At 39.9% G+C, this 23053-nt stretch overlaps 1 protein-coding gene across 1 annotated transcript in view; it reads left to right on the forward strand.

Moving 5' to 3' along the window:
• The first annotated feature begins 21288 nt into the window (after positions 1 to 21288).
• Positions 21289 to 23053, forward strand: part of TUBGCP3 (tubulin gamma complex component 3) — a 48422-nt gene continuing 46657 nt past the window's right edge. The window contains exon 1 of the mRNA XM_059466725.1: positions 21289 to 21513. Within this exon, the coding sequence (XP_059322708.1) occupies positions 21438 to 21513 (76 nt within the window). The 5' untranslated portion in view covers positions 21289 to 21437. The remainder of the gene's footprint in view (positions 21514 to 23053) is intronic.

Below are 23053 nucleotides of genomic sequence, written 5' to 3' on the forward strand. Positions count from 1 at the left end.
CAGGGTAAGTATAGGTTAAAGCCATTTTCAAAATAACTTCACACTGCCGGGGGTGATTTTTCTACTTACTTAAGAAGTCAATAGATATTTAGATCACTGAAGATTGTATTTAAAATCAGTTTCATGTGGTAGAAGCTCTAGAATATGCATAACAGGGAATTGCCAAAGAGTCTTAGACTAAGGCATCTTGATTTTATCTTCTATGTTAACTGTGATTTTCTTAATAGAGAATATTTATATTCTTTCTATAAGAATGTGTAATCTGGGCCATTATGAAGGCTGAAACCAACCATATTTCAGATGTATAAGGTTATTTTACTAATATTTGAAAATTATTACATTTCAAAATATATAATGTTATATGTAATTGAGTAGAAATAATCACATCTCTTGTTATATAATGTCAGCTAGTTTTGTATCTAATATCAAATACAATTATTCAATAAAGTCAGATCAGTCCTGTACTATCAAATATATGCTGACATTTGAAAGAATGGTGAGGTTTTTAAGGACAAATAAACATGATTATTTGGAATATTATTTTCAGTAAGATAAAAAGATTGAATTCCTCATCCAAGAAAATTTTTCTTTTCTAGGATATATTTTTTAGAACTTGTCATACTCATTGAAAAGACAACACAATGGCAAAGGCAACAAAAATAATACTTTTATGCAAAAGTTTAACAAAATTATTCAAGTTTTTTATTCTGTCCATGACAGCTCATACACCGCTGCCTAGCATAAATAATATTTCTTAGACATCTGTGTCAGTTGAAAATATCTAGGAATTATGAAAGCTATGCCAAAATGGTGAAACTTTTGGAGCCTGCTAATTCATTTTATATAATGATGCAATGACAATGGACAATTTGACTGTGCATTTTAAATAAGTGCTCATTTTTACTACTAATTCATGTGAATATCCATTTCAGCCTTTAAAGGACACTACTGTATAGAACAGAATTTCAAATATTTGCCCTGCTTTAACTGTCTTTTAAGGAGATTTTTTTCATCTTGTATTTTGAATTATGCTAAATGCCAGTGTATAGCCCATTGTTTAGCTGGTATTTACCACTTCAGCCTTTTTCCCAGTTATAAATTTTGTTTACCTTTTTTTTATCATACACATATATGTTATGTATCAAGCTGCATACAATCATACAGGTTTATGATCTAGGTATTTGTATGTCACATACATAAAGTTGGTTTACACCACTTCAAGTCACTCCCTGATTTAAGGCATTCTCCATAGGCTGTGAGTTACTGCCCCTTCATGACATCCCAGGGCAACTTTTATTTCCTTGGACTGAGAAACTCCTCCAATCTTCATCATCTTAAACAGTAACACAATCCAATAAAATTTCTGTTAATCCTTGCACCTCTTAGAGGTAAGACTGTGCTACTCCAGAAGGTAATCAAGCCACAGAATCATAGAATATTTTAGGTTAGAAAAGACACTTTTAAAAGTTCATAGATTTCAACCAGTAACTCAGCACTGACAAGTTCATGACTAAACCATGTACCTAAGTGCCGTATCTCATGTCCTTTAAGTGCAAGTGGTTGCAAGCTTGATTTAAAGTTGAACACAAATCATGCTGGAGTTATAATAGCATACCTGTTCTATACACCTCATACCACAGAAACATCTGTACTGACTTTTGCAATGCCTTTGAGTGAAGGTGAATAGGAATTCACAGATATAATGTAAGAGGAGGAATGAAATTAAATGTTCAAGACATAGCTCTGCTTGAAACCATTTAACACCTGCTACTAATGACAGCCACCACTAACCTTGTTAATTATTTTATATTCACATGATATGGTTCTCTTTTCCCTTCTTACACATTTTCTCTGTTTAGTACATGAATAAATCTGATTAACATAATTTGAGCACTCAAACAGCACTTTTCAGGATCAAAAGCCCTGGGCAAGAAATGTTGACTTTCTATGGCAACAGGGCCAGAAGGGGTTTTCTCCTCTTTGTTAGAACTTTTAGGTGCAAGAGTTACCATAGTAACACTTATGGTCACCTTCATTTCAGTTCAATAAATTCAGTGATGTGCATTCAGTTTGCTGATATGGAATTGTAAGACTATGAAACAATCCTGTAAAATGAATATGTGGATTTTTTTTTAAACATAGATGCTTTGTTACTCATATATTGAGAGTTAGATCCTAGATAAAGAACTGAATCTCAAGATATAATGATGGGCCAACTGGACATGATTTGCATAAGTGATTAAATGTAGTTTTTCAAAGTCCAAATTATCTCCTTGAATTAATCAGTATGTGGCTAAACTTTTATCATTAGAATATGGTTTTAGAGGAAAAACAGAATGTGTTTTACCTTGTTCCTGGTACAGAGTGGACAGTGGTCTGTAAAATTGCCACATGATGTATTTTTTTCCTTTGAAATATTTCCCACACTGAAAATATTCCAAACTGGTAAGTTTTTAAAAGCATGCAATTATGCAGATATCTATACTGGACAGCTGGTACTTTTAACTGTGTTTCTACGTAGGAGTAGATGAGCAACAAGAAGACATCCAGCTCTTATAAAATCTTGGTGGGGTTGCACAGACTCCTGTGGAAGGTGAGAGCTAGAACCTGCAGTTCTGCTATTTCTTCAGAAAAAGGTTAAAAGTATTTAACCTGGGGAAACTCCTGCAGCTAATGACTCCCATGACAGAATTTTTCCTTCAGTGGAAAAGAACAACCTGGTCCTTTGGGGAATTTCCACCTTGTCTTACAAGTAATCTGTGCTGAGTTGACAACTTCTTTCACCACATTTACAGTGATGTTAAATAAGTTCATTCTGAAAGTGGAATTGTACTGGTGTTAAGCTAAGTTAACCTTGATGAAGTACAATACTAAAATATTGCATATTTAGGAATTATTGTTAGCTTATGTTATAAGACAGAAAACTAAAATCACTGGTAGATTAGAAGAACTATGTAAGATGCATTATATTTTCCTTTAGGTTCTAATTATAAAATACAGTTATTCTCACTGATAGGCTTGTTGTGAGTATTTCTAGACTGAGGTAAGTAGTTCTGAGTAATGTAACTCCCCTAGAGTAGTGTGGGTGTGTGTGTTCATGTGGCCAAGACAGGAAGGAATTCATAGTTCAGAAAAGGATTTAATACGTTGTCTTCCAAAAGACATAGGATAGATATATGTTCTTTCAAAATCCTATCATAATAGTCTTGTGGAGGTGTTCAAAATTGATTTAATGCAATATGTCTCTGTCATGTTCAGACTTGTAGAAGCTGGAGTAGAACATTTTCATTGTGTATGAGCAATTCTCATTCTAAATGAATGGAATGTGGATCAGTGTTTCCATATTAAGAGATGGCTCTGCCACAGCTCATCTTTTCCATCAATAATAGATACTTGTCACCCCTGGCAGTTAAGAAATCCTAATTGGTACTGACTGTTTTCAGATGTATTTCAAAATGAGACTTAAGCAAAGGTTCTTCTGTGGCAGTTTGAATCATTATTTGACTTTACTCAGTTTGCAGATACAAGCAGGCATGTTATAAATACACATGCATTTTTACAGCATGCTTTATTAATTCCTTCAGTAAGAGATTGTCTGATCATATCTGTCAGAGGTAGATTTATTGGGATGGGCTACAGGAATTGTAAATGTTTTCTTCTCATAGCCTACCCCATTAGTACCATCAGCCTTCATCATGGTGGTGGAAAAAAGATCTGTACATCATTTCATGGCAGTTAAAACCTATCCATCGCAGTGCCTTGATTTAGTCTAATATTTTTAATGTTCAATTAAAAGCTAATGGTACTTCACCCAATCTTGTCTTAGCTCTGAAAAGACAAAAGCATGACTATAGTTTACCAGCTAAGCAGTTTGAAGGGATCCCAGAAATACATTTATATGTGCTTGACATTGTGTGTTGTTGTTTTCACTATGCTGGATGTCTTGCTCCAAGGTTATTTTCTAAAGAATTCCCAGCAAGTGCAAACGTATAATTAACAATCAGTTTTGCAAGCATTTTTGCTGCTCTTGGAGCAACTGAGGTGTTGTTCTACCAGCCCCTAATCAAAAAAGTGAGCAGCAAGGGCCAAGCTGCAGAAGACAAACATCTGTAAGGACAGGAATGCAAGTGGAGACTCCAAGACACTTGTCTGTCTTAAGAGGTATTCCTTTCGGGAGGACTAGGTCACAGCAGAATTTTAATCAAACAAAATGTCCCATAGCCATCCTTTGCATAAGGGATAAAAACTATGCTCAAGCACATGGACTTGATCTATTATTAAATGTAGACTGTGAAACAACATGAGGTGGAGTCCCAGTGCCATAAAATGTTAAAATCAGTTTGTGTGGTATGTAGCTAGTGTCTTTGTGGCAGCAGTTGTACATTCCCAGGAAAATGGCCAGAGACTTTATGTAAAGATGGCTCTTGACTATATGAATCAGATGAGAAGCTCTTCCTAGCAGTAAATAAACTTGCTCATCCTGTGTCTGAGTCATCAAAACTGGTCTGTCCATGACCTCTAATTAAAGGTCTTTTAATTCTTTGTCCATATTCTTGCGTACTTCTCCTATTAGTGAAACATAACAAGTATATACAAATAGTTAAAATAATAGAGTAATACATATCCAGAAAAAATGTATTTCTATTTTTACAGGGAGAATCTGAAGAAATAATTCCTTCTGAACTTTCACCTGCAATGATATTGTTACTATTAAGCATTTTTGTTTTTTCTCCTGCATGCACACAATGGCTGTTCAGAACATGAAAATTTCAGACCTTAAAATAACATTTCACCTATGCTATTCAGCACAACAGTCTAAAAATTCACATGAGAAGAAGTACATTTCTAGTGATGTGGAATGCTGACACATTTTTGCTATGGGTTAGAATGCATGTCAAAAGAAAGGTCTGGGAAAGACAAAAGGCTGTTGTTGTGCTTTTTGATTTCTGAGAAATTAAATTATTAATCAATCCACATTTTATATACTGATGTATGTAAAAGATTAACATGTCTCAATTGTAGAGATTAAGGAGAGAGACCATAAATCTTGTGATAGAGTAGCTGATGAATGTCTAAAAGGACATATTCCCCAAGTACCTTGCAGATCTCAAGATTAAGGCAAGGACACAGTATTTTACAAAAGGGAATTAAAATGTTCATCTCTTTTCTGCCTGCTTCTCCAATTGGAAGTCAAAGATGTTTTTCAGCCAGAAAGTCATTGCCTGCAGGGGAATAGAAGATTACAAACCTGTTTTGTTATGAACAGCCTATGCAAAAAACACGCATTTGCTAAAATTTCTGAAAATAAATGGTAATGGATTATTGTAACTATCCATTTAAATTTGTTTTGTCATGATCACATCATGAACAACAGAAAATTGCAGCAGAAACATACACACAGCAGATTGCCCAGATACATAGCAGGTCGAGTTTGGGATGTGAGCAGTGCTCAGCCTGTGGGAAGAGGGAATGTTGCTGCTGAAGGTCCCTGGGATAACTCCTGTGCTGTCAGACAGAGCAGCCACACCCCTGTGAGAGCCCTACTGGTGTGCACGCAGCTGTTTCTCAGTGCTTGCAATGCATTCTCTGCACAGCTCTCCCAGCACAGAGCTACACCTGACATCATCGCCACAGAGGCTGCTTGGGACAGAATTCCTGTCAAGAATAATAAATGATTACTTGCAGCAGGCAAGTAATGCATTATGGAAGTGTAATGGGAAAAGAAGATGGTATTTGTGAAGAGCAACTATGTATTAAATTGTGATTGTTCTTTATTGTCAGATATTTAAAAAATTAAAGTATAAAATTAAAGCATATTAATGAATTATTTTGTGAATTAATTCTTATATATTAATTAATTAATATGAAAGTATAAAATTAAATGCTTTAATTGGTGGTGTTGCCTTTGACTGGTTTTTTGTGTTTTCTTTAGTTATCATTAAGCTATGTTTTTTAAGTATAGGAAATATTAAAATATTGTTTAAAATTATTATAGATTTAATTTTGTGCATCACTGTGATGAAAGTGGGGTTCTAGCTATACTAACAGGCAGTCTTTTGGTAAAGACTCAGGTTATTAAAATAATTGCTTCTGGATATATACTTCTAAAAAAAGTGCTTGGCAAACCAGGCATTGCAAAGAGTTAGATAACAAGTACATACCTGGGCCTCTCTGTGGTGTGGTCTGGGCTATATGGGAAGCATGTGTCCATACTGTGGAGCTCTGAGTTCAGACACCACTGGATGTTGGCAGATTACAGTAAGATAGCTAAATAGTTTCTCCCCCTTTATGTCTGTTCCACTTCTTTGTGGAACAGCGCTTGTATTTCCATGATAAGGGGAAGTAAAGAGCCTAAAAGTGCCTTTAAAGTTTCATGGGCTGCAGGTGGAGAAGGTGTCTGAGGTGTCTGTATTCCTTTGTGAAATGTGTGTCACTAGACAAAAGGGAGGAAGCAACTGAAAACCAAACAAAGTCTGGAGTTGTGCACAACCTTTGTTCCCCCCTCTGGTACAGGCCAGATAGATTCTATTTCAAATATTATTAAACTCAAACTGAACTTCTGGAAAGTGATAGTGGGAAAGAACATATTTTATGGGGAAAAGTGCTGTGGAATACAAGTGAGGAGAACGTGACTGAAGAGCAGTGGGAGTGTTTTTATGTCATCTAAGTTTGAAACAGGAGAACACGATAGACTGCTGAAAGCAACTCCAGCAATGCAATATCCAGTATCCGGAGAACAAAATCCTTTTGTTTCCTGACCTCGGCCTCATCAAACAAACCAAGAGAAGTGTTATTGAGCTGGAGGAATCTGTTTACTGGAACAAATACTGAAGCTCTATGCTGGCATCTTAGAGCACAAAAGATGTTGGAACAGAACAGTACTATTCTGCAAGAGAGAAGCAGCAATCATGCACAAATGACAAAAAACTAGAAAATTAACCTGAACAACAAAGTAAACTCTGTCAATAATTTTGTTTCCTTTATTTAGCTGACAGCTGTACCTAAAATTGATCTCAGTTACACTGACATAAGATGTTTTAAGGACTCTTTAAGTGACATCTACATTTAATTCTGTTTGAAATATTCAAGTTAAATCTGCTTGTGCCTTCAAAAATGCATGATCTGGTTGAGTGAATAATAAAAGTGAATAAGTGAAAAATTTCTATCCAAAATTAATGTCAGTTTTCTGCATTGTAGAGTAAATGAAGCTAACTGTTGTTTAGTGCATTCTTGTAATGAGCTCTGGAAGCTCCTGATCAGCTTGCTGTAATATCAAAGAGATTGTTTAGTGTTTGTGTTTTGTTTTCTCTACCAAACAGCATTCAGTATATGAATATTCTTTTACTCTCTGTCTTGATGTACATTCTCTGGTGTATGTAACTAATCATCTAAACTATGTACTTTGCTTCTTGACTGGATGATATGCTTTAAAAACAGGAAAAACATAGTGTATAGCAAACAATGCATTTTTATATTAGATTAATTGTAATAATTTCTTTCTTTTTATTAAGATTTATGATCTTCCTGCAATTTATGGCTACTTTTGAATACTTATGGATTACTGTAAGTCATAGCAGACAACTGAATTCTCTATTATTTTTATTTAAAATCACTTCTTTTATTAGTAAAAATATAAATATATTAATTTCATTATGATCTTACAAGTTACATGCCAATATATTTTATCAAGATTATTAATGTTTCTAAGAAGTATGTACAAAAAGACATGAGACAGAAAGAAAGTTTTGAATAATGGCCCAAAAGTTATAAAATGCACTTCTGGTTTTTATATTTAGGAAAAAAAATTGCTATAAATGACAAGATGAAACTTATAATCTTAAAGCAAAGAGTGAACTATACACACCAAAAAATCACCAACTTGAACAAAACATGTGCAGTAACTCCTACGACCCTTCCTCACACCTGCAGAGAAGAGCTGGGTCAGCAGCTGAATCCTGCAGGGTGTCCCGAAGGTCATGGCCTCAGCCTCCGGCTCCCGTGCAGCACAGCAGTGAAAGCTGTGTCCTGCATACCTCCTCTTGTTCTCCCAAGGGTGACATTGTGCCTTTTTGATTTGACTTAGTTCCTCTGGCATGCTTGACAGTGTCGTGTCCTCTCATGCACTTGTGGGATTTGTTCATCTAGGATTAAAAAACTAAAATGGATTATCTGTAGCTCTTCTGCAGCTCCCCAAAGGACTAGGACATGATATCTGATGGACTCAAGGGATCAACCCGGTCTAGCAGAAAGTCATTTTATCAGGAATCTAGGAAAAGAGGTGTAGGTGTACAGTTCTGTGTTTTCTATAGTTAGATCTGACTTCTGCAATCCCATTTTCAGTGTCTGGATCTGAACATCCTCTTGTTACTTAAATTCTGAATGTTATTGTCTCTCCTGACCAGCATTGATATCCCGAGCTGAAATCTCATGTATCTGCCGAAACACCCCTGATAATTTGTTGGATTCTGAACAAATTTTAATTCTAAAAAAATATTTTTGTGTTTGTTCTCTTTTCACAACCTGTTCTCCTCCCCCACTGCTACAGAGTTCTGTTATTCTGGAGTGTGCATGGCAAAAGAACGGAACGGCAGATGGGGCTGCTCCATATTTAATGCCTTCAGGGAGAAGAACACAAGGGCATGCAGAGCACATGTGTGGTCCAACAGCAGTCTGTCAAGGCAAACACTCAGAAATGTGCCCCAAGAGTGAGAGTCACAGAGACAGAACAGCTCAAACCACACTCCTCTGGTGCAAGAAAGCTTCTGCTCTCATATGAATTTATGAAGCACTCAGTCTGATGTTTTGTAAGTCAGAGATTTTGCTCAGAAGGCTGGGGAAGTTTTGGATGAGAAAATGTGAAGAGGGGTACCATCACCTCCTGTTTCTCTGGGACATGATAGAGTGGAGGGCACTAATGGCACAAAAACTAGATCCTAGCTGGTTTGACTCTTAGAAGCTGTACCTCATGTGATCTCTGTGCTCATTTACAGAGATACTGAGAGTAGCACATTTTGTATAATTACTTGCTTTATTATGTTCATGTATTCCTTATTCCCAGGTGGTGTTGTATTGCTTAGTGATCACCACAAAATCTGTCTTTTGCCTTAAAAGCAGTGATTTCGTTGGAGGGACTGGGTAACACAGAACCCTGAGCAAGTGTACAGGTGGAAGATCTTCCCTTTTTCAATACACTCCTTTCCAACCTTTGAAGCAGTCTCACCGAACTTTCCCTGGACCTCAGTCTGCTCTGTCTGGCAAGCTTCACTGGCTGTAAGAAATGAAAGGGACTTAGCCATGAGGGGATGACATGTATTCCTCCCTTAGATGAACAACTGTAGAAAGGAAAGAAAGGCATCTGTCTGCTGCACACACTTTTTTTAACACAAGTGTTTAAAAAAGGGGTTTTTAACACTTGAAATGATTAAGTGCAAACCTGCAGAAGTGAATTGCTGCTGTGGCTTTTGCTCGAGCAAAAGTGGAAAAGCTTAGGGAAGAGCCCATGCCCTGTGGTGTGCATAGGGAAGTCAGTTTGGTTTCTGGGCAAGTCTGGACTGTCTCCAGAGTGTGCACAAACACCACAGTGGGCAGAAAGCAGGAATATGTGTCGAACAATGAATACATCCGGGGACAGCAAGGCAGAACTGAACAGCCCTCTTCTCCCAAGCGAGAGCTGCAGTCTACATGCAAACAAGGATACCACAGAGGCCCTTTATTAACTAGGGGGTACGTGCCCCTCTCTTGGTCCCTGCCGATGTGCAGTTATCCCCGCAGCCAGCTGATAAGGGGGCTGACGAGGCGGCCGCAGGCAGAGCCGCCGGGCCCGCGCCCGGCCGGGCTCTCACTCCTCGCGGGGCCCTCACTCGCAGCGCGGCTCGGGAGCAGCGGCTGCGGCTCTGCCCTCCTGCAGCGACACCTGCCGCCGGCTCCGGGCACCGCCGGGCACTGCAAACCCCCTGTGCCGCAGAGCGCCCTCATCTTCTGCCTCTAAGCGTTCTGAGGACCCAAAAGAACCTCCTCCGGACTGATAACTTCAGCTGGGTATTCCAAATAAACCTGCTTTCATGCTCGTATGCCATTACAAATGGCATACGAGCATGAAAGCAGATTTATTTGGAATATACAATTGAAGTTATTACAAAGCAGGTTTATATGGAATATCCAACTGAAGTTATTACAAAACTAATAGCCACACTACCAACTTTACTGTTCCATGCTGACTGGCAGCAGAAAGCAGATTTATAGCACATCTTACTGATAAGATGCTGGGTCAAGCAGAGAAAAGGATTCTGTGAGATCAAACTTAAGCTCTGGCTTGTTTTAGTGTTGTTCTGCTCTTCGTAGTAGCAGAATATTGGATTCAGACTCTGGTGCTTGTTTTACTAAATGTCATGTCTCAGCATTTGTGTTTTACTTGTCTCATTTCTGCTGTGGTACTCTTGTGTTCTCAGGTTGCAGTTGTTCAGCAGCATCTTCTGAAGCTAACACTGATAGAAATATAACCTGGAGACCTCGCTGGGGGAGATTTCTCTCAACAGTCTATAACTTGTTCTTATCATGCAGCCAAATGACCTCATTTTTAAAATTAAATTACATTGTAGAAGACCAACTTGCTCTTATCAGAAATCCAGAGTTTGCTAACTGTTTTCTCTTTCCATCGTTTTCAGCTGAGAGTTGTAGTTTTAAACATGTTAACTTTCTCTAGACAACTTTTCCCATTTCCAAACAATAAGTAATTTATCTTTAAAATTGAGTAGGGGATTAAAGTGACAGAAAATTTATGATTACCAGATGCACACAATGTATTAGCTAAGCTGGTACTTATTAACATAGATAGTTCCCTTATTATATGATATTATATTAATTTTACATGAAGATATGTGGAGTCTGTCATCTGGAATTAGAACTACCTTGACATACAACACCCAGAGTCACTTCTGACAAGATTAAGCCTCCAAGTTTCCCAACCCCATACTGAACAAGCTTTGGGCATGCAATAACCTCCTCCTTATGCTCCTCTTTCCATGTAAAGGTAAGCAACATTTGGGCCCCCCCTGTGAGCCGTGCTGCACCCCCAAGTAAACAGTAAAAATTGTGAAGCCATCTCACAATAAACATGACTACTTTTCCCTTAGGCAAATATAATTAGGCAAATATAAGTAGGCAATAATACTAAGGTGCCCATAACTTAATTTAGATGCCTCACATTATATTAGGCAATTGAGGAAAATCGATGATATTCATCTAACACTGATTTTTCAAGCATTAACTTGTATAAGGTTTGTTGTTGAAATTCTTCCTCTATTCAGTGAAGCAGACTGTGTTGGAATGACTCAGTGTAATGTTTTCCATCTTAATGGTTTGATAAACAGCTCTGTCTGGTTTGTGTTGTGTTTCTGTCCAGCAGAGGAAGTGACTGGGAAATGAAATGAACCTGCACAGTTTCCTGGACTGGATTCTGTTTTGTTTGCTTATTTGATCACGTATTTAGTTGTCTCACAGTGTCCCTATAAAGCAGAACAATAATGCTCACCATGCAGTTCTCTAAGATATCAGAAACAATGGAAGGGAAATTTTACTTCTTCAGATTGCCAAGAGCTCATTTTGGAAAAAAAGATATTACTAAACAAGATTATTAGAAGACTTTTACATAAAGATTATGCCACTGTTATTATACTCTCTCCCTCATAAAGCAATAATGATAACTATAATCATAATCCAGTGAATTCCAATTTTCATGAGAAAAAGTATTCTTTCTGAATTATCTGGAACACATTGTTCGCTATTTTTTCTTATATTGAGGATAATAGGTTTTTCTGACTTTTAACTCCATATTGGCTCTAGAAGATAATAATGACTTCTTTCTTCAGGAGGTTGGAGAAACCTGAACAATCTGTTAACAAATATATGCTGCTGTTGTGCCTTTGAGAGAAGTGCTGAGTGTATATCCCTATCTTTAAATAGAAACCAGTCAAAGGATAATTGCAGCATTTAAAAACACTGAGAGCATTCTAAGTAGGAAAGAACAATAGTTCTGTAGTTAAGGTATAAGAAAAAGAGAATATCTGCATTGTATTCCTGAACTGGGCAGATTTTTTTCCTTACAACCTTAGGCAAAATGCTTCACCTCTGCCTGTCTACATTTCCACATTTTGTTCTGTATAAAATGGGGATTATAACCCTTTTCTGCCTCGGAGAATACTAAAAATATATGTGCAGAGACAGACATCCTGAGATGGAAGGTGTTATCTGACATTATAAATGGAAACACAGGATATGGCTACACAGGCTCTCAGTTTAGAGCTGATCTAATCACACAGAGGAAACCCAAGAAATAGACTCAACAAACCTCATTCTCAAAGGCTCCAGTTACTACCTGATTGTATCGCTCGTGTGTATTTATTTCTGTCTCTGGGAGCCTGATTCTCCTAGAATATGATTTTAACTTCAGGAGGGAGGAAGTGTTGAGATTGGTTTCTAACCCACTAGATTTTATATTTAAGAAATCTTTGAACAGTATAACACATAAGAAGTTACCTACATAAAAACTACCCTGCCTCAGGCCAATGAAATCTCCTGCACACAGGAACCAAATGTGGTTCACCTGCTAAAGCACACACTTAAGAACTGGCAAAGCTTTGCAGCTCCAGTGCTGCTCCTTTTGTCCCTCAACTGCTGGCAGTTCAATGCTGGTAGTAATTGGCTGCACTTGGAAATTCTAGTTTCCTATAATCTGAGCATCTGGGAGCATGTAATGTAGGCTTGGGTTCACAGACATTATTTACAAGCCTAAAACCCACCAGTTCTTTAACAGCAATAGGGGCATGTATTTCTACATGCCTTTATAAAGTCAAGCCTTAAAAGTCACTTGCTCAGGCCTATTTATTGCACCTCTTAACCTAATCAAATATGGTAGTTTTTTAACCAGGCATAGAAAAATTATTTGATAGTTTCATGCAGGAAACAGAAAAATGCCATAACCACTAATGTAGATATATGGGATAATAACCATCAGGTAGAATGTGATAGGCAGGAACTAGGAATTGTTCTTATTTTCTTAAGGAGGCTATGGATTGAAGTTTGCTTGTTTTCCCTTAAAAATATATATAGTGATATACAGACTCCTCCCAATAGTGTGAATGAAGTCAGTAATCTTCAAGAACTGTAATGGAAAAAGCTCAGGCTGGTATGAAGTGGCCTTTAGGAGATGGATAATCAGCTTCATAAAGACAAAGAGTTCACTAAAGTGAGTAGCAATTTTTCTTCCAATGTTTGTAGGAAGATGAAGTTCAAGATGTATTCTGCAGGGGATATTGTTACCTTGACAGTCATTTTTGTCTGGAAGTATGGTACACATTGTTACAAAGTGACTAATTGCTGTACTGCAGGAAAGAAAATTAAAATGTTTCCTTCTATTTTTAAAACTGTTTACTCTATTTAACACAGCTAGGGACACAGCTAGTACATCATTTTCTTGACTAGCTCATTGGAAAGGAAAAAATGAGCATCAGGATAAACTCTCCAAAAACTGAGAGGACAGCAGAAAAATCAATAAACAGTCTAAAAAGCATCATAGAGTGAAATCTTCAGACTGACTCCTAAAGAGTACACTGTCAGAAAACTGCCTAAATACAGCTAACTCAGGTACAATCACAAGATGACATTTGCTTATCAGTTCATTAATATTTTTGATATTTAAAACAAAAGCACATGGTTGGTTCCTCCATTGGGTCGTCCTTTGCCAACAGGTTACTTTCTCTTCTTCCTTGTGATGTAAGGAAAAACCCAAACCTTGACCTTGAGGCTTTCAGCTCACATAGACATGAAGTGTTGCTACTGGAATGAGAAATATATGCCTGGGGAAATGAGTAAACAAAGTAAGGTTCTTAAAATAAAATAATACTGTAAAACCCCCAACTCTGACTTTATTGCTTTAAAGTTAAATAAACAGCCACCAAAAAAAAAAAAAAAAATCTGAAAATGCCAATTATTTTGTCATTCCTCCTTGCATAGCATCACAATGCTTTATAGAGCTTTATTATTGACTTATGCTGTATTTAATGAGTTATGTTTGCCTAGTGATATTATCACATTCATAGAGATAATTTCCTTATAAATACATTAGCACATCTTTTTTTACTGGTTTGCTACATTCCATTTTTTTATTCCTATTTTGATAGTTTCCCCCCCCACATCTTTTTCTATGGCTGATAAAGATAAAACATTTTGCTCTAAAATACTGAAGCCAGATATGGTCAAAACTCTTATGGAAAAGCTGATGATCTATTAAAAATGAAATATATATATTTAGAAATATTAACTCAGTTTTATTACAGGGCTTCATTCCAGGCTCCCTTCCAAAATTATTGCTCTGATTTTTAAAATTAAATAATTGCCATAAAGTTGCTTTAACTTTCAATAATATTTTGACAGTATTTTAGGGAGTTTTGACAAAATAGAAGTGTTCTTGCAAAATATTTGTATGGAATCACTTGCTGGCAGAAGATGATTTGATGTGATTTTTTACTGAAACTCCATACATGTAACATGACTGTGATATGACAGACAGTACAGGACTAAGAAAATGTCAGGTAGTTTTACTGAGCTTGTTGGAATCTTTTTGCTGGCTGCAGCTACATGGTTCTTTGGAAAGATGTATGATGGTGTCTACCCCTGTGGGATCAATAGCATTTACTATGGACTGGGCTTCAATGTGCATCTGTCTGTGCGTCTTCCTGTTGGAAAGGAATTCTGTTTGTGACTAAAGAGTACAGGAAAAAACGAAACTTCTCAGATAGCCAAGGCACCAGCAGAAGAAAGAAAACTGTCCCAAGATGCAAAACATCAATACTACTTCCATTTTATAGGAGAGGAGTATTATTAATCTACATAGTTAATGTTATTGATCTAGATCCTGCCCCTCTACTCAGCCCTAGTGAGGCTCATCTGCAGTGCTGCGTCCAGTTCTGGGCTCCTCAGAACTAGAGAGACATGGAGCTCCTGGAGCAGGCCAGCAGAGGGCTTCAGAGTGGTTACAGACTGGAGCATCTCTCTTGGGAGGAAAGGCTGAGGGAGCTGGGGCTGTTCAGCCTTGAGGAGAGACAGCTGAGAGGGGACTGTGTCAGTGTCTGTCAGTGTCTGAAGGGAGGTGTCAGAGGAGGGAGCCAGGCTCTGCTCAGTGGTGCCAAGCAATGGGACAAGAGGCAATGGGCAGAAACTGAGGCACAGGAAGTTCCACCTGAACATGAGCAAGAACTTCCTTACTGTGTGGGTGACCATGCACTGGAGCAGGTTGCCCAGAGAGGGTGTGGAGTCTCCCTCACTGGAGATATTGAAGAACTGCCTGGACACAATCCTGTGCCAAACGATCTAGGATGACCCTGCTTGAGCAGGAAGATTGGACCAGATGACCACTTCCACCCTGACCCATTCTGTGATTCTGTGATCTAAAACTGTTATTTTTTTACAAGTTTGAATAAAAATCCCAAAGAAAAAAAAATTAAAATGTCCTTTGTTTTGCTCTTATATAGCTTAAATCATAGTTTCTGGCCTCTCTTTAAGTATTGGGAAATGCAAGTTTTTGGTTTTTTTTGATAGAATAACACTGATTCAGTAGACTTTCTGTAAGTATATGAAAGTTACATTACATTCCATAATGTAGTCAGGCTCCTGAGTCAACAGGGGAACAGCTGAAGTGAAGGGTTTGAAAATGGAGAGGTGGTAGTAATACTGTGACAGTCACAACAAATAGGCTGCAATGCAGAACTAACATGAGCAGGAGGGTTAAACTGGATTAAACGCTCTCTTCATCTGAGCCCCACTTGTGCACAGGGACATGCATCTGAAACTGAGTCACAGAACATCATCCTAAAACATATGGCCTTTCAAAAATGAGATCTGTTTAATACCCTTTTAATGCTGCAGACTCAGCATAGTAGGGCTCTAGGCCATTATGAGATTGCCTGTGTGGAAAATACATGCTTAGGGGCAGAAGCCACGCGGTGCTGGAGCCAGGAGAGGCCCAGCTGCTGTACTGCCAGGGCTGCCATATGCTAACTAAGGCACACACAGTATCCATCCCTATTTCCAGCCACTCTAATTCTTAACATTGGCTACATGACACATAAAAAAGTCTGTCCAGCACATTGAAATGCTGGAGGTGTAAAAAATTATTCCCTACTGCTTTTGGTGTGCCCCATGAACAGCAAAAGGTGTCTAAGGTATTGCGCCCTGTAGGCATAACCAAAGTAGAGTACACAAAACCAGCACAATTAACCTTTAGGTTTTTTGTAAGGATAAGATTTTTTTGCTTAGTACTATTGATTAGATTTAGATGATTTAAGATTAAAAGGGACAATGATACCCTACAGACTGATCTTGTGCAGAATGGAACTGCAACTCAGTACCTCCCATGTCAGTTCATATCTCGTCACTAAGTCTAGATTAGAAGGGTGATTTAAAATGTTTCAGATATGAATAAAGTGCCATGCTTTTAAACATCTATCTCTAGTGAGTGAATATCCTTATTGAATTAAAACTGTCATTTGTTTCTAGCCTTACTTTGGCAAGCTTCAGCTTCCACCTCCTGCTGGATCTCATTGCATGTTCTTTCATTATAAAGCTATTTACTATCAGAAATATGATCTTTAAGTAGCAGATCTGAAACACAAGTCCCCTTAACCTTCTAAGGATGAGCTGATTTTCTTGTAAGACACTATCATAATTTTAAAAGCACACATCTAAGTCTGCTAACTGATGAACATTCTGTACTGTGAGAAATCTGAGCAGCAATAACGTTTTTTTAAACAACGCTGAGAGACCAAGCAGCAAGATGCACCAAGCTTATAGCTATATAGTAAGAAAATAGTTTATATTTTTTGCTTTCTCATTGGTAATGAGATTTTTTAAGCTGATTTAAGCAATCATACTTGTACCAGAGTTGGTAAAACCACAATAAGCTGCATGTGCTAGCAACCTGCTTTGTCAGAATTAGCATTTCTAAACAGGATTTTAGGATTCATTCTTTCTATTACAAAAAAAGCAAGGAGGTCTGTGAGGAGTGACACTAATGAAGCTTAGTTTCTCTCCATTTTCCATCCCTCTTGTCTCTTTCTGACTACTTTCCACATTATTTCCAGAGTTCTCTGTCCCTTCCGTTCTTAAATCATCCATCCATCAGGCTGGGCAAGCAGAGCTGGCACTGTAGGTGGCTCAGAGCTAGGATGTGTCTGCCTGCCCAGGTGTGTGCACACCAATCAGCTGCTTTGCCAAGGGCAAACACAGCAGAGAGAAGTAAGCTCTTACCTTTCTTTTCAAGGGGGGACTGACTTAGGCCTTAGTACTCCCAGCTGCTGAATGCCATTAAGTTTTACTAATATCCTTAAGAACTCTATCCCTCTGCTGAATTTGTTTAAACTTGATGATGAGATCCAGGAGCTATGAGGAGGCACTGACATACAGAATAACTGCATTAAGCCTCATTTCCTTAGGAAAAAGAGACTAGAAATGAGAGAATACATTGTCAGTAATGTAACAGAATGGTTGGCTGTCACACTACTTCAGAAGCACAACACAGCATGTGTTTGTGCTTAAGGTGAAAAGCTTAGGTTTGTGTTTGTACTTCTGCTTGCTGGAGGCCTGAGTGCACCCATTTCAATGGCACATTCTCACTGTGCTACTCTGTAATGTGTTCTGATTTCAGACCAGTGACACAATTGCCTCAGTTAAAATGAACTAGTGTGACCAGTAAGTAATATCCACTTAAAAGCAGTAACAGGATATTTGTGAGTGACTGGATTCCCTTGGAATGTTAAGGTTTTATAAAGGAATACCACTTACAGATATAATTGCCAAAATTATTTTTTTGCCTCATGTGAGAACCATATTTGCTGCTTGCTAGATTAACACCTTCCAAGGTGGAATCTAAATCTGAAGTGACTAGCAGCAGTGGTGAGTCACCAGCCCTTTGTAGCACAACTGTGTTTGCTTTGGGCAGAAAAATGGAACAGAGACTCTTCTGCTGTTCAGTACAAAAAAAATAAAGCTCACAACATCTTTGAAGTCTTTATTTCAGAACTATTGAAAATTGAGCTTACAACCCATATTTACATGGGATAAAGTTATTAGTTTATGGTCCTATTTTACTTCTCAAAAAAAAAAAAAAAGTAAAAGAATCTAAAGAATGTATCAGGAAGAACTGAAGTGTTATAGTGTGAGTGATGAGACTATGAAGGTTTCTACTAGAATATTCCAAGCAATGACTTGCCATACATCCTCAATGTGTTTCAGTTCTTGGCTTGCCACTGTGATTTGTTTCTAGCAGTAATGCTAGCAATGAGCTGATGTTTACATCTGTAATGTTCCCATAATGAAAGGCCATGTGTACGTGCCTGTAGAAAGCATACAAACAAAATTGTGGCTGTGGAGACAATGAAGTCAACTGGGGCTGCAGAAAACCATGTGCTGCACAGCAGGAATGAATTTGTCCATGGCCAGCAGTGCACCAGCCCACCTGGCTGCTGCTGCTACAGCATTTCCAATCACCCCATACAGGTTATGCAGGACTCCAGCAGCACAAGGATGATAACTATTTCCCAAGCATGTATTTTGGGCTGGACACAGCATGAATTTACTGAAGAGATGGAACTCAGACACCTGGTAACATCAGTCTGTGCTAGGGGTGACAAGCCTGAGAAGCAGCGTGGTCACCAATTGTTATGGTGTTGTGAGGGTCCCCAGGACAAGGTGAGAAATAAGAATCTGACTCCAAGTTTCCAGAAGGCTATTATATTATATTATATTATATTATATTATATTATATTATATTATATTATATTATATTATATTATATTATATTATATTATATTATATTATATTATATTATATTATTATACTAAAACTATACTCAAGAAAGAGAGACATCAGAAGGCCAGACAAGAATGAATAATAAAAACCTGTGCCAGACTCAGAGTCTGACACAGCTGGCTGTGATTGGTTATTAAGTTAAAACAATTCACATGGAACCAACCAATCAAAGATGCACATGTTGGTAACAATTTCCAGACCACATTCCAAAACAATCAGAAAATTATTTACATTTCTTTTCTGAGGCTTCTCAGGGGAAAAATCCTGGCAAAGGTGATAGTGGAACCCTGGAAAAAGTTAAAGATAGAATCTAAAATGTTAGGCTTTGTGCTTTCCCAGATCAACTGCACCTGCGTAAGCAGTATGATAAATTATATAATTGTTAGATGTGATGATTGTTTAGTAATTAAATGTAATTATTATATAACCATAAGAAGAATAGTGAGAAACTGTGTTGGAAATTCAGAGAGGGGCTAAATTTATGTACACAATAGAACAATATAAGTTTAATAATTAACATGAAAGTTATGTAACGATAGGGGATATAACATGATCATTTCGGATGTATGATACCCCGATTCCCAGAGCTCTTAATAAAAAGCACCGCATATAATCGCTCCATGATTATGTGTTTTTGAATGCTAACAAAGGGATTTTTCAGAAAATATCATGGTGACAGAGCAGGTCCCAGGCAGCAGCAAAGACCAGCTGTGACTGTGCTGTCCCTGGTCCCCACACTGCCCCACAGCCAGGGCCCAGGCCCTCTGCAGGGACTGAGGACAGCCAGCTGCCCGGCACAGCAGGACAGGCTCACATGGGTGCAGCATCCTAACACATTTTTCCAAACCCACCCTGCTTCATCATCACTTTGTGTGGAAAAGCCACAAATGAGCCTTGATCCCCAAGACAGGAAATCACAGAAGTGCAGCTACCCCAGGGCCTGCTCTTCTCTGGGGGCAGTAAGTGAACCTGACCTGCCCATGAGTAATTCACTGTGTTCAATTACTCCTATGGAGTTTGGGGGCAAAAGCCTTAGATACCTGTGAGATCTTCAAATTTAGTTAGGAACTTTCTAGTAAAAATTCCTAACAAGGTGAGAATCTGCATCTCAAACCATTTGTGTAGTTAGCCTGCTTTGAATGTAAAATATAAGGTAGTGATGTAATTGGGCAAAATTTAATGGGTAAATAACAAAAAATAATTGAGTTTCAACAATCTAATGGTTGCTCCTGCCTCAGTTTGTACATTCCCTCAGTTTGTACTTCAGAATTTTTGTTCTCCTTGGCTGTCCTCCTTTTCAGCACTTGTGAGGATGTCTGTACGTAGCATTTACAGCTAATGTGGGATTGTTGCAAACTGCGGAATATGTAAATGTTTCTGAAGAAAGTATGTCCTCTGATGTTTGATATTTGTATACTTTTAAGCCTAAACAACAAGAAAAGGAGATTTAATGTGTGAAACATAGAGCAACTAAAAAGCTGTTAGTGATGTCCAGGTGTCAGAAAGACAAATTAGTTGTTGGAAGAATTGCTTTGTTAAGGTTTAGGGCTTGATAAGTTTCAATGATCTCAGACCAGGGGGAGGTTAACAAAACTTGGGATGAAGGATTTACCACTGAGGGTGGACACAAAGAATGCAGAATTTGGATGTCACAAGGACATCTAGCAGAACTTCCAAGAAATAAATAACAAAGATAACTCAAGAGCTGTGCTGAAATCAGCTCTGACTGGGTTAAAAGGTAATTCTGGCAGGATGAGATTGTGACCCAACTCATGGCCACTGACTCAAGAGAAAGACTGAGAATGTGGACTAAGGATGAGAAGCAATGGAATCATTAATAGAAGATAGAATACTAATGAAGAAGCGAACTATGTAACTTGTAGCCAATAAACACTAATTCCTTTGCTTACTAAAATGTATAAATAGTAAAGAGTTTTGATAGTTGGGATCCCGGCTTTGTGAATCTGCCACCCAGCACCCCTTTCGGCCGTAAATAAATCAAAAATACCTCGACTCTGTGTATGTACTGGCCTCTAGCACACCGGGTGAAAGAACCTGCTTTGGCAAGAGAATTACTCGGCACCCGTGTTTGCATTGTGCAGCCCCCCGTCTGAAGCCCTCTGTCAGCACTCCATCAAGGACTTTTTCGCTCCTGCCCGCCATGGCGTGCGGAGGCCTCCACCTCCTGCACTCGGTAGAAGAGCTGTGTTGCAGTGAATGCGTGCGTTGATGGAACATGATTTGAGAGACCCTGGGGCTGGCTGGGAGCCGTTCCCGAGCACGGAGGTGCCGGTGCCGGTGCCGAGGCCGCCGGCCGCTCCCGCCCCGGGCCTGCCCGCGGGGGCGGTGCCTGCCCCGGAACCGCCGCGCGGGGCATTGTGGGTGGGTGCGCGGCCGCGGCTGCGGCTTTCGGCGGGTCCCGTGAAAATGGCGCCGTAGGCGGGAGCGGGAGGTGCCGCCGGCTCCCTGCGCTGCCGTCCGGGCGGCGCGTCCTCGGCCCCCTCCTTCCCTCCGCCGTGCTCCGGCTCTGCCGCCCGCTCCCGGCCCCCGTGCCGCCTCCTGCCTCCAGCGCGGCGATGGCGACTCCGGACCAAAAATCGCCCAACGTTCTGCTGCAGAGCCTGTGCTGCCGCATCCTGGGCAAGAGCGAAGGTAACGGCGTCCCCCCGCCATTCCCCCGCCGGCAGCGCTCGGAGCCCGCGGGGGCTGCCCCGGCAGGGCTGGAGAGGTGCCGGGCCCCTCGGCAGGGAGCGTCGGCGGCCTCCCGGCCCGGGGGCGGCAGCCCGGGCAGTGCCGAGGGGCCGGCCGGGCACGGCAGCGGCCCTGCGAGCCGGAGCCCTGCGGCGGGAGGCGGCCGGACACGGCTCCGTGCCCTCCCCCTCCGGCTCCCCCAGGGCGTTTGGCCGGCCCGTGAAGGCGCTCTCCTCTTCGGGGAGCGGGACAGCGGTGCCCGGGTGTTTGGGCGATCGGGGGCTCCGTGTGCGGGCTGAGGATCCTCCGCCTCCCGCCGGTGCCCGCTCGAGTGGAGCCATTGACGTGCGCCAGGTCCGCTACAGGTCCTTGGTGCTGCTGTGAGCCTCCAGCAGGGGAATGAATCTCTTGTCTGTTTGCGTAAGTTTCTCCCTTGCAGTCAAGGCGAAGACTGTTTTTAGTAGGTAGTCGGAGGGGTGGGAAGGAAGGCGTGCATCTGCTGAGTCTCCTTTTTAAGTGGCTCTGTTTATCAGCATGGCTCACTAGGGAAACTCATGCAGAAGCTCTTAATGCATCTTTTTTCTTGTATGAGAGACGACTTTCTCCCTTGCTTGTAATGGCTGTTAAGTCCCTTATTCTTTCCTCTCTTCATGCCCCTTTCTTCTGACAAATGCCTTTAGATATTTCCAGGATAGTAACTAAGACTTTTGAGCATTACTTGTTGTAAAAAATTATTAGAACATGGCCTACATGTGGATTATTGCTATTTTAGAAATCTAGAAAGTGTGTAACAAGGTGCGTATATATATATTGTCTGTTTCTCAGCCTTTGTTTCCATGTGTTGCAGACAGCATGTCGTGGTGTCACACCCCATCTTTGTCTCTCAGTTGGAGAGCTGTGGGTTTAATGGATGAACTGTTTGGTGAATGAGAAACTGAAACTGGCAGCATGGCCACATCCAAAGAGTTGTAGTCACTGTCTCAATGTCAAAATGAAGATCAGTAGGAAGTGGTGTCCCTCAGAGGTCTGTATTGGGATTGACAGTCATCAATATCTTTATTAATAACATAGACAGTGGGCTTGAGAGTGCCTTTGGAAGGTTTGCAGATGACACCAAGCTGAGCAGTGCGGGTGATGTGCTGAGGGAAGGGAGTGCCATGCAGAGAGACCATGACAGGCTTGATGAACACATCTGTGTGAACCTCAAGGTTCTCCCCTGGGTCAGGACAATCCCCAATATCTGTAGAGAGTGGGGGATGAGTGGATTGAGTGCAGTCCTGCAGGGAAGGATGTGGGGAGTGGATGAAAAATTGGGCATAAGGCAGTAATGTGCACCCTGTAAGGGCAGCATATTCTGAGCTCCTTGAAAAGAAGCAAGGACAGCAGGTAGAGAGCAGTGATTCTCCCCTCACTGCTCTGCTTTTGTGAGACCCCATCTGCAGTGCTGTATGCAGCTCTGGGGTCCCCAGTTCTGAAAGGATGTGGGTGTGTTAGAGCAGGT

This window comes from Ammospiza nelsoni, chromosome 2 (genome assembly GCF_027579445.1).
Source record: "Ammospiza nelsoni isolate bAmmNel1 chromosome 2, bAmmNel1.pri, whole genome shotgun sequence".
Taxonomy (NCBI): Eukaryota; Metazoa; Chordata; class Aves; order Passeriformes; family Passerellidae; genus Ammospiza; species Ammospiza nelsoni.